This window comes from Cydia strobilella, chromosome 20 (genome assembly GCF_947568885.1).
Source record: "Cydia strobilella chromosome 20, ilCydStro3.1, whole genome shotgun sequence".
Classification (NCBI taxonomy): Eukaryota; Metazoa; Arthropoda; class Insecta; order Lepidoptera; family Tortricidae; genus Cydia; species Cydia strobilella.
Genome location: NC_086060.1, coordinates 8,714,636 through 8,727,398, shown reverse-complemented (window position 1 = coordinate 8,727,398; position 12,763 = coordinate 8,714,636). Strand labels below are relative to the sequence as shown.

Genomic DNA, 12,763 nt, shown 5'->3' with positions numbered 1-12,763 from the left:
TTAATTATATTTAGCGTTTTCTTGCATTATTTTTTCTTTTTTATACGTATTTTACATTTTCGAAGTTAGTTGTTCAGAATCGATAATTTTGCCGTCGGCACGATATTGTATTCAGAACGTACCGCGACGTCCATTCATCCATGGATTCCGTCACAGTATCGTAAAATGTAGCTCGGAATTCTATCATTGTTGTTATTGCGACATTGCATAATTTTGTGAAATCGAAATATAAATATTGTGCTATAACCGTGAAAAACTAAAAAAACCTTCAAGATGTCTTTCATGGTCTCAAGGAAGGAAATATTGATTACTGGGAAATATAAGGTCGTGAGAAGAATCGGTGGTGGATCATTTGGTGACATATATTTGGCGATCAACATCTCAAATGGCGAGGTAAATTAATCTAATCTATATGTTCAGAGGATACTTTGAGATATGTTTTAGTGCTTCCACGCGTCATGTATCGCGTTTACCTTGGCATAGTTGGAGGGGGGGTATAGGAAGCCTATGTTAGCAAAAGCATCGAAAACAAAATGTTACTTTGCAGGTGTCATATTTTACTGACGATAATTAGTTAAAAGTGCTCATGTGACCACTCGAATAGCCATACGTTGATGAATTTACTTTTTTATTGTCATTTGGATACATTCTGTTTCTACCTACAGTATGCGATTTATATACAGATGCGTGAGATAAACTTTCCCAGTGTCTCGCGAAAAGAACAAAAACTGTCTATGCAATACAATGTTAAATGATAATGATATCACTTGTAACAGGCACTTGATGTGTTCTAAGGTGTAGGTAGGTACTTGAATCTTAGAAAATCTTACCATCACAAAGTAATTGGAGGTTGTCAATTTATTGATGACATGACGACCGGTCTGGCCTAGTGGGTAATGAGTTGATCCTGCCTAAGAGCCGATGGTCTTGGGTTCGAATCCCAGTAAGGGCATTTATTTGTGTGATGACTTGATGAGCACAGATATTTGTTCTTAAGTTGTGGATGTTTTCTATGTATTTAAGGGGATCCCATGCCCCAATGACCTTCGATCTAAATCCCTTAGTTTTCTAATGTTTTTTGTAGCTTATCATATTAACAGCAATGGCTTTAAGCAATATAGTATCCCATATTTACTTCAAAGTTCATTGTTTTCGAAATATTTGGCATCAAAGTTGAACAATTTTAGGCCAAAAAACTGGTATTCTGGCCATAACTTTTGTGAAAATTAAAACCTTAGACAATTTTTTTGAGACATCAAAGACGAACCCAAATATGTAGATGTTGTATATGTAAGATCTTTCACAGCCATCGAGATACGAAAAAAGTGTTTTTTAGACAATAAAAAAAATACATAAATAAATAAGTATTCATTTCTTTCAAAATCCGGTAGACAAGAATCATTATTTTATTATTATTTATTTATTTAATAAAATACAGAGTATTCATACAATAATCATAGCCCCGCAAAACTCAATAAAGAGTTTGACTGTGGGGTCATCAGTCTCTAGTTACATATGTACTTAACTTAATTTTATAGTAGTGCAATTACTACAAAATATTGAGGTAGTAGTGTATTTTTAACATAGATTTAAATTTAGACTTCTTATTTTCACATCTTATGGCTTCGGGCAAACTATTAAGCAAATATGGAATTCTTTTCCTAAGGGTTCTATCCCCGTAGTAGTTATTAATTCTAGGAACGCATAGTTTGCCTGAAGTCACAGACTTTGTGATGTAAGTGTGATTAACTGGTGTTGTAATTAAATTTTACTCAATACTCAATATTTTATTGCAAATTCACAAAGTAATAAGTAAGGTAAAAGTAAGTAGTAGTTTTGCAATTGATAATATCAATGTGGCTTTTCATCACAGAAGGGTCCTTATGCTTCAAGTGCAATAAGATGTTTCCATCTGAAATTACAACAGAGATTCTGATAAAAAGATCCTTATTGCAGATGAAGCATAAGGACCCTTCTCTGATGGAAAGCCACATATATTCTGTACACTGTGGTATTGAATAACCCGACAGATTTTAAAGGTGTACACTTGACCGCATTTATTAGTATTTGTTTGTTGCCATATCTCGGGACCATAGGGTCCCGGACCTTTAGGAGGCATGCGCGGGCCGAAGCCAACAGCGCAGAGGCCCTTTTAGACAAATTTTTATGTTTTGTATGACATTTAAAAAAAATTACTCCTTATCTCTAACAGTTCGTATAATAAAGGCTTTAATAATAATAATAAATTAATTAATAAAGAGAAATAATAAATTATAATGACCTCAGCACTGCATGGTTAGAATCTGTTGGGTTACTCGAGCCCAAGTTTTATTTTCTTTTGTACTTCTGGATATGTGGCAATAAACAATTCTTATTCTTATTCAAGGTGTATACATACAAATTGCAATGAATGTCAAAGTTTGTTGAAGCTAAATATTAATCAGCTCGGATTTCCATTGTATGAATAATTCAGTAATGTATAGGTTGCACTCTTTATGCACTTTGGAAAGTATCCACTTGAAACAATCACAGAAATGTGGTTGTTAGTTGCTAACTCTCAAGTGACGCGAATTTAAAGTGTTGAAATAACAGAGCAGACTTGTTAAAACACCGGCCAAGTGCGAGTCGGACTCGCGCACGAAGGGTTCCATACCATTACGCAAGAAAACGGCAAAAAAACACGTTTGTTGTATGGGAGCCGCACTTAAATATTTATTTTATTCTATTTTTAATAATCTAGCTAATAGTGCTCCAGTTGTAATACTATCTGACTCAAAGAGTGCACTTCAACACCTTAATCGTTGTGTTTATGGACAAAGAGGCATGCCTGTTGCATATGAAGCTCTACAGTTGATTCATGAGTTTATTTGTAATGATAGGGTTGTTAAAATACAGTGGATTCCTTCCCACATAGGGTTAGTAGGAAACGAGGCAGTAGATAATCTTGCTAAAACCGCTGTAATGGATGGCTCTGTACTCGATTCTATACCATATTCAAGTGAAGTAATTCCCAGAATTAATAAAAGATGTTTACAGAAATGGGAATACCATTTTGGAGAACAAGCTTTATCAAGGGGTGTTGGAATCTGGTACAGAACAATCCAAGATAGACCCTTGTGGATACCCTGGTTTGATTCTGCCAACCTCTAGAAAAGTGTTAGTCTCAGCTTTCCGAGTCCGGTCCGGACACATCCCTACAAACAAATTTCTGTGCATGATGGGTGTTAAATCGTCACCACTGTGTGCAAACTGTCAGAAGACTGATGACTTGTCTCACGTGTTGTTGGAATGCGTCCGGAATTCGGACTTGAGAAAAAGAATTTTTGGTAGTCTGGGCTCCATGCACAATGGACAGATCAATTGTTGGTTGGCAGAGCCTATATTGGACAAAGCAATCAGTGTTTACCACTTTATTGACCTCTCCCTTGAGTAGGGAACTATGATAGCACCCATGAGGCTGACATGTTCACCTAGTGTCCAAAGCCTCCATAAAAACCAGATTTAAAAAAAAAAGTTGTTGTTATAGCGGCAACAGAAATACATCTGTGAAAATTTCAACTGCCTAGCTATCACGGTTCATTAGATACAGCCTGGTGACAGACGGACAGACAGACAGCGAAGTCTTAGTGATAGGGTCCCGTTTTTATCCTTTGGGTACGGAACCCTAAGAAGCAGTTAAATTATATATTTTTCACAATAATTTGCCATGTCATTGAGATAGTACAGCGCAAAGACACAGGTACAGGGGGCCTAGCCAAGATGCCAATTGTTCGCTCTGTAGCAAACAATACGGTAATCTCTTTGTATTACTCTTCCATATTAGTGCGACAGAGAGACATATACAGTCGTCTGACCCATTTTCCCATTTATAGTAAGCACCCATAAGCTAGTGTTTGCTAACCATCATGTGATAATATGCTTGTTTGCCACCATTGTAGTTAAAAGTTAAAACAGACACTACAACTAGGAATGCTTGGGTACCTGCTATACTTTGTTATTTCTGAGAAAAAAACCGTTTTACAATGCTTCAGTAGATCTGTGACCTACTTTCGTGATTTCTTGCTTTTTAAAGTAATAAATCTCCACATTCCTCTATTTGAAGATGATGATGTTCATTGTAGTTGATATTGACATCTTTCTACTTTATCATACCGATCTGTATATGTTGATAAAATGTGATAGTTTCCCGTTAGATGAAAAATAAATGCCAATATTAGCACAAAAACGTGATTAGATCTGTTTGACACATCACTTGCAGATGCAGTAGGTATAGATAGATTTATACTAGTAGCATTATTCGTACTGATACTGATACCTGCGTAAGCATAAATTTTAGGTCTGTGCTGATACCGTTCAGTTAGCTTTCCAAAATAAATCATTTGTCCCACTCGCACTCCCAACTCCCGTGTTTTGCTAGAAACAGATGAATGATATTTATGTTCATTCCGCAAATGATATTTAACGAAATTTTTCAATTTATTTATTCAAGAAGTAGATAATTTAATTGAATTTTTCATAAATGGTATATTTTAGTTTGAAAAGTCAGCTGATATCTACAAAAAGTGGTAGGTTTTTTTATACTGATGATATGGCAACATTCCCAATACAGGTAGGTTTTTTGCTTCTCTTGTAGCTGGCATCACTGCCATTGTGACGTCACGGTAGATAGGCTGACGACATTGTCTCTAGACTTTGATTAAAAATGATTTTATGCACTTTTCCTTAGTATTTCTACGTCGTATTATGTTTTTCGATAGTTGCAAACCCTAAATTACAAAAGTGTTGTGACAAATCTGCTCGGTGTGATGGACGTTTTATAAATTTAGTGACTACGAGTGATGAAGGCAAAAGAAAATGGCTACCTTCGAACGCATGTTGATAGCCAGGAAACATGTAATTATAGCTAATAAATACAACGTCGTCCGCAAAATCGGAGGTGGAAGCTTCGGAGACATATTTTTAGCAATAAATATCAACGATGGAGAGGTAAATTTCCGAGTTTATAATTATTTTATGTCCTTCGTACATGGCTAACTTTTATGTCAGGCTGTTAGTATTTCGATGATTTATTCTTGAAGATGGCGGGTAGGGCGTATTCTTGGCGTATTAACTTGGGTGTTTGATGACACACTGTTGTCGTATGTGCTATACAGCTGAGTCTCAGTGGTTGATTTACGTAACTTATTTGGGCTACCACAATATGCCCAGAGCCTCGATCGAAACTTGTAAAGCCCTTTGTCATCAAAAATGACTGTGTTAGTAACACAATCCCCTTTATAATCGTAGATTCTCTCATAATTTTAGTGATATTTTCCACATTAGTCATCCAAGAAACATGTTTTGTCATGTTACATATCGCAATACGAAAACCTGTAGGTTTAGTGTTTTGTTATTGCACAATCATAGTTTACAAGAGAATTGGGTCAGAATCTGCATAAGAATGACTTTGTTTCCAAAATATTTCAGATTTTCAGCATTTTCAGCATTCAATCATTATCAGTGTGAAAATTAAAAAAATCCCAGCAACAAACCAAGTTGTTTATGACTGTCTTGTTTAGCTGTAGGTTTTTTGTAGTTCATTCATTTATTCGTATTTGTTATTTAGTGTTCAATGTGTTAATTACTGCCATGAAACATACCAACCGAGGGAATTCCATTTTCTTAAGCCCTCAAATCACAGCACTGATAAATTTTCAAATACTCCCAGACATTTCTGATTCTTTATACATTGATTTATGTACTTAGTTGTCATGCTTGATCAGGTTTTATGGCTAGTTGTTCCTGTTTCCATGGACCATTGGTTTAATAATTGCTTGTGTCCTGTCACTAACATCTGTCTGGGTTTAAAACCAGTTTATGGGCCTTTAAAAATAGAAGCAAAACATGTTTGTTACTCAGATGTTTATGAAAAGGATCCATCCTCACGAATTTGTCTTTATTGTGGATTTGTGCTTCTTTTAAGAAATTTCAATTTTATGATTAGTTTTTTTATTTTATTAGTAATGTTTAGGTCTAGATTGTCTATTATCATAATAAAAGGTAAAAGTTAAGTTACCATTACCAAACTTAATTCAAACATTCTAAAATAAATGCCATTTTATATTAACCTCTAGCCACCACCCAGAAGCCTATAAAAGAGCTTCCATTCTATTTTGACATATCAAAATTGCATTTGTCCTGGCCTGTTTTGTTCTCTAGCACATTATTCGGTATTTTATGGTGTTGTTCCCAGGCCGGACGACCCGATAGTTGGGACCATTGTACTACATGTTTATATGACTAAATTTTGGCAATGATGGCAATGAATGTGCTAGAGGATATGTAAAATTGTTACAATATGCAGGTCCCTACTTTGACTATGTTGTGCCAATTCTACTTTTTGGGGACAATCAAGTGCACTAATTGGGTGTTAATGGTTAAATCATATTATTATAACTAAATATGTTGCTAATGATATTGTGACATTTGTGACAAATCTAAATTGCATATGTCCTGGCAAGTTTTTATTCATGGGCAGTTAAACAAAAGTGCCAATTTGGAAATCATGTGTAAAATAAAACATGCAATTTTTATAATCTCTATTCATCTGTACCAAAGAGGCATAAAGAATGTTGTTTTCATTTAATATTATGCATAAACACTTAATGACTAATCTGTATGTTTTATATACTAAGTAATAAATTTTATATTTATGTCGAAATTTTACTTCGCTCAAAAGTTAAGTTTTTTTGTTTATTTCTCACTGCACCTACTTGACGCTTTTCTGTTTTGCCCTATGGTTGACTGGCAGAGAATGCCTATAGTGGCATTAAGTCCGCCTGTTGTACTCTTTTTTTATGTGCAATAAAGTAAAATAAATAATAAAACTAAATAATGTCTTGTTTGTTGTAGGAGGTAGCAGTGAAGGTAGAATCTATAAAGGCGAGACACCCCCAACTCCTCTATGAAAGTAGAGTGTATAAGATGCTCCAAGGGGGCATCGGGATACCACACATAAGGTAAGTTGGCTTTTTGACTAATAGAATTGAATCAAATATTTTACTATTTTAGCAAATGAACCAAGTCACAAAGTATCACTTATCTTCAGATCATTTTTATAATCGCTACATAGTATAAAACAAAGTCGCTTTCCGCTGTCTGTCCGTCTGTTCCTATGTATGCTTAGATCTTTGAAACTATGCAACGGATTTTGATGCGGTTTTTTTTTTAATAAACAGAGTGATTCAAGAGGAAGGTTTATATGTTTAATTTGTAAGGGTTTTGTGTAAATTTGTTGAACTACCCGTGCGAAGCCGGGGCGGGTCGCTAGTTAATAATAATAAAATGTTTAATGGGATTAGCATTACTTTTGTTGTGGAATGACCCATGACTGAAACTGATGTGAGGTGGGGTTGTGAAACTTAGATCATGTGTGTAAAGACATCTCTATCTATCTGTATACAAGTTACACAATGATTTTCTAATTCTGTTTGTAAAATTACGTGTTAGAATTTAGCATAAGGGGTGTGTTTTGTATAATCCATTTTTTGTTGTATGTATTGTTTACTTTTAATATTATCATGATGACGATTATTTTGATATGAAATAAGTTCGTCAGAATAACTCACATGAAAACAATAACAGTCATATAAATATAACAAACATATTCACCCAATAATGGAACTTTCTAACAACAACAATACTCTGCTGTGCTATCAAGTAGGTTATCAATCAAGCACAGGTCATTAGTTATAGCTATTAGTATATTAGTAATAATATGAATGCCTGTATGTTGGGCCATTAGTATCATAAATATCATACTATTAACTTGACTAATTAGGATGACTGATGACTTTTGTTCAGTGTCTAAAGTGTACTTGAATCTTTTTTGTTAAACATAAGATAGGGTAACCTCGTTAAGCCAATACAATTTTCGGTTATTCAAACTTGAAATCTTCTGATTGTTGTAACTCATAATCATAATCGTTTATTGCAACCATGATATTACAAGGTGTTGGTTCTTTCATTTTAGACAGTACAGACATAACTTGTATTAAGTTAGGTATAGCCATCCTGCTTAGATAGCCTACATTAATGATCATGACGTTTTACGTGCTAAAAGGGTGTTAGATTATGAAATGAATGAGAAAAGTACATTTCTGAAGAATTAGTTTTTAGGATTCCGTACCCAAAGGGCAAAAACGGGACCCTATCACTAAGACTCCGCTGTCTGTCTGTCCGTCTGTCACAAGGCTGTATCTCATGAACCGTGATAGCTAGACAGTTGAAATTTTCACAGATGATGAATTACTGTTGCCGCTGTACAAGTTATACAACAAATACTAAAAACAGAATAAAATAAATATTTATGTGGGGCGCCCATACAATAAACGTGATTTTTTTGCCGTTTTTCGTGTAATGGTACGGAACCCTTCGTGCGCGAGTCCGACTCGCACTTGGGTTCTAGAATCCCAAATGTGATAAACGGCCATAACAACGGCTGAATCAATGTTAATATAAAATAAAATCTTGACAATGTATAAATGTGCCAAGGTTAGGCTAACTTTCAGAATCTGCATGGGAAATTGTGAAGGCCACTCAGGCCTAGTGCATAATAATCATAAATCAATATAATTGTACTGATTATGCATTTTTCGGCATTACTAACCATGTCTGTAAATAATTGTACCTAAGATACCATACTATACTTAATTGTTTTTTTGCTATGGTCATTAATATCATCTTAGTTTTTTAATTGATTTATAAAAAAATAAATTTCCCAAGGTTTTTTACTATCAATTCTCTTTTTACTGCAAAAAACTTATCAAAATTAATATTATTTTATGTACAGTCAAGTGTAAAAATGTGGATGCACACATCATACTCAAAAATATGTCCCATAGTTCTTAATTCGCTGACATAAGAGATATGGGACATATTTTTGAGTACAATGTGTGCACCCATATTTTTACACTTGACTGTACATTATTTACTGTGTTGATAAAATAACCATCATCTTTGCGTTTCTTTTAATAATTACAAATTGCAGACATAATCATTCGAAAAAATTGCACAAAAATGTCTTAAAATTCGGTCAGACAGGCAGGACAGACAAGAGGTTGAACCATTCTAGTTTTAGTCTACTCGGTACCGGTATCAATAGTCTAATGATGTGTTTTGTCTCAGATGGTACGGCTACGAGAAAGACCACAACATCCTCGTGATGGACCTGCTGGGTCCGTCCCTCGAGGATCTGTTCAACTTCTGCTCGCGCCAGTTCACCATCAAGACCGTGCTCATGCTGGCAGGTTTGTATCATTGTGCTATGTGGACTTGCATCTTTTTTACGGTTCTGTATCTTAAGGAAAAAACGGAACCCTTTTAGGATCACTCGTGCGTCTGTCCGTCCGTCCGTCCGCCACAGCCTATTCACCTAAAAATCAATTTGCACGTCAATAAGTTGCTTATGTAAATAAAAATAAAAAAGCCCTTTATTCGATGTAAAAACGGTTACATATAAATTTGAAAAAATAAAACAAACTTAAAATTAGTGTTTAATTACATGAATCCCTGGTGGGTAAAGGCCTCCTCCAGTGCTGCCCATTTGTCCCTGTCCTGTGCTAATGACATCCAGTCTGTGCTGCCGGCTGTTCCTTTTATGTCATCTTCCCAACGTGTAATAATAATAAGTTGCTTATGTAATAAACATTAATTTTTTGTGTGAAAGATAAATAATGTAGACAAAGAGAGGCCAATGTTGGATATGTTATTGTCAATCTGTGTTATGTGTATACTATAAATTGATAATAAAATAATCTAGGTAGTCAATTTAACTAATATTAATTAAGAGATCCAAAATGCGGCATTTAAAAATATATGTTTTTTTTAATGTATTAAATACAATTTTAATTTTTTTGTTATCTTTAAAAAAAAAAATATGAAACTGCTTTTAGCTTGAACGTTAGTTTTATGACATAATTAGCCTAGTTGGCAGTGACCCTGCTTACAAAGTTGGCGGTCGTTTTGCGTGGGATTGTACCATTTGTACCCACTCACGTTCATTTTAGGCATGTTAGTAATTTCTTTTCACATCAACAGACCAAATGCTTGGCCGAGTGGAATTTATCCACTGCAAGTGCTTCATCCACCGCGACATCAAGCCGGACAACTTCCTGATGGGCATCGGCCGCCACTGCAACAAGCTGTACATGATCGACTTCGGCCTCGCCAAGAAGTTCCGCGACCTGCGCTCCCGCGCGCACATCTCTTACCGCGAGGACAAGAACCTTACCGGTGAGTGTCACACTTGTTTATGATAAGCCAACACAACATTAAGCCGGACAACTTCCTGATGGGCATCGGCCACCACTGCAACAAGCTGTACATGATCGACTTCGGCCTCGCCAAGAAGTTCCGCGACCTGCGCTCCCGCGCGCACATCTCCTACCGCGAGGACAAGAACCTTACTGGTGAGTGTCACACTTGTTTATGATAAGCCAACATGACATCAAGCCGGTCAATTTCCTGGTGGGTACCGCCACTGCGGCCTCGTGAAATTGACTTAGTCCAACTACTACCCACTTATTGGATGGATCATATAAGACGAGTCACAGGTATATATTTGTTTATTTATGTATTAGTTGTAACAGTTTATTTTAGTTGAAGTAAACATGGGCTATTGTCCAAATAGGGCAGGATGCAAATGATCGATAAAAAAGTTTCTTCAGGTTAAGTCTATGGAGTGTTGTTTGTTGGCCACACAAAATTATTCAATGATTCATATTTAAATCGTGATCAGGTTCAACATAACGGATTTTTTCAATAATTTTTCTTTTTTTTTTCATGACTACCTTCACTCTATCCCATACCTAAATAAGTATTTCAGGCTAACTCAGCCTGACACTGTTAGTTAATCATACAATACAATTTACAATAAAATGTCATTAATCATTTCAAATTGTTTACCGTTGGCACAGCAACCCTTTAAAAGGCTGTAGGTATATACAAAAACTGACAACCCTTAGTTTCCCCCACTTTCATGACTAAGAAATCCACACCCACACCACCCATCGCAGCACCCTTACGGCTCTAATAACAACAAATCGTTATGTTGCGTGTAAGCTCTGTCGCCATGGTTACGAGGAAGGCTTTACTAGTAAATAGATCGATTCCTAATGATGCGTGGCTTTCAGCGGTGGCTTTTTATAAGTTACAAATACTCAATCACTTAAATTGGAGAAGTATAAAAAGACTGCGGTAACATGCGATGTGACGATAAATGTTCTAAGTATAAGTCGATTCACAAGAGCTATGGATGATTGACAGTTTTACTATTCTCAGTATTGTTACATATGTAATATAGCGTGTGGTTTACAAGTAGGCACAGTCTAAAAAGTATACAGTGGACCGACGACTTCGAAGTGTACCGAGTTACTAACAATGGCGAATGTATGCAGCTCGGGTGCGCGCAGTACACCCCTCGCACCCCGCACGATTACGCTGTCTAGACGGGTTCATTGTTTTATAGACTGGAGTGGGGATGTCACTAATAGTGCTTTTACCAATTATGAATAACGATTATTTAAACGAAGTTAAACATTAGTAAAGATCACATACCCAGCTCAAATAGTAAAAAATACAGCAGTGAACAATTATTATGCTATTCAGGAATCAGAAATGTTTCATAGAAATATTTATGTGGAGTAGAACTAAAAAATAAAGTGATCTTAACTCATAAAAATATTAAAAACTGTAATAGATGTCATATATTAAAGAAAAAGTGATGAAGCCCTCCAGTGGTGGAGGCCGGATTCGAACCGGCGTCTTTAATACCTATCGCGGCTAACGCCATGAACCCCTAGCTTATGAAACTTGCTCATAAAAATATTAATATTAAATTTGTAATTTAACGCATTAATCTCAAATACACGCCCATGTAAAATTACTTTTTCTAATTGTAATTAAGTTAAAATCACATGATAATGTTAAGACTTAACTGACATTCCGAAAATCTTCTTGCCAAAGTATAAGCCCTACCATTAATATTTTACATAACCTCTAATTATTTCCTAAACCTAAATTACAAAACTCGATTCAGACATTGCTTCGCCAACATCAGTCTATAAACGTGTAAACCATTCGTTTTCCCTAACGGTAAAATTTCCCAAGAGTTGTTAGTGACGTTTTGTACGGTTTCAGGTACCGCTCGCTACGCGTCGATCAACGCCCATCTCGGCATCGAGCAATCGCGACGGGACGACATGGAGTCACTCGGCTACGTACTTATGTATTTCAATAGGTGAGTGCTAGTTTTTAAGCGAGCTTTTCGTGTTACAGGGTCACGTCGAAAGTTTAGTCGCAAAAATCTTAAAAGATTGAAATAAATTGAAAGTAAGGATGTAAGGATTTTTTTGTCGGTAAATGTAAGTTGATTTTGGACATTTTTACTTTAAAAAAAAGCGTTCATCCATTGATTAACATCACACTATGCCTAAGGGTGTCCAAACATTAAAAAAATCCTCTGCGCTGGTAAATTCCGCTTAGGAAAGTAGCGTGTTCACGGTTTAATTTCAGTTTTCAAAATCGAACACATGCCGGCCGGATTTACAAGCGCAGTGACGATTTTTAAGCTAACAATTTGAAAAAAAAGTATGTCTGAATATACGAGTAGGACCAACGAACTATAATTAAATACCAACTATGTACTTATTTTAGGATCTACCTTGGTTGATCTTGTAAGTTATTCAGTCCAAACCACGTCCAAGTTAAAATCATCGTAGCTCAC

At 35.7% G+C, this 12,763-nt stretch overlaps 1 protein-coding gene across 5 annotated transcripts in view; it reads left to right on the top strand.

The window, feature by feature from the left end:
* The window catches only part of LOC134750478 (serine/arginine repetitive matrix protein 1-like), a 38,785-nt gene that overhangs the window by 6,769 nt on the left and 19,253 nt on the right, over positions 1 to 12,763 (top strand). For 2 of the 5 annotated variants that reach the window (XM_063685646.1, XM_063685650.1), the window contains exons 1-5: positions 4,627 to 4,986; positions 6,892 to 6,998; positions 9,166 to 9,287; positions 10,078 to 10,272; positions 12,178 to 12,277. In XM_063685646.1, the coding sequence (XP_063541716.1) occupies positions 4,855 to 4,986; positions 6,892 to 6,998; positions 9,166 to 9,287; positions 10,078 to 10,272; positions 12,178 to 12,277 (656 nt within the window). In that variant the 5' untranslated portion in view covers positions 4,627 to 4,854. The other 3 variants (XM_063685649.1, XM_063685648.1, XM_063685651.1) reach the window with 3 other exon arrangements.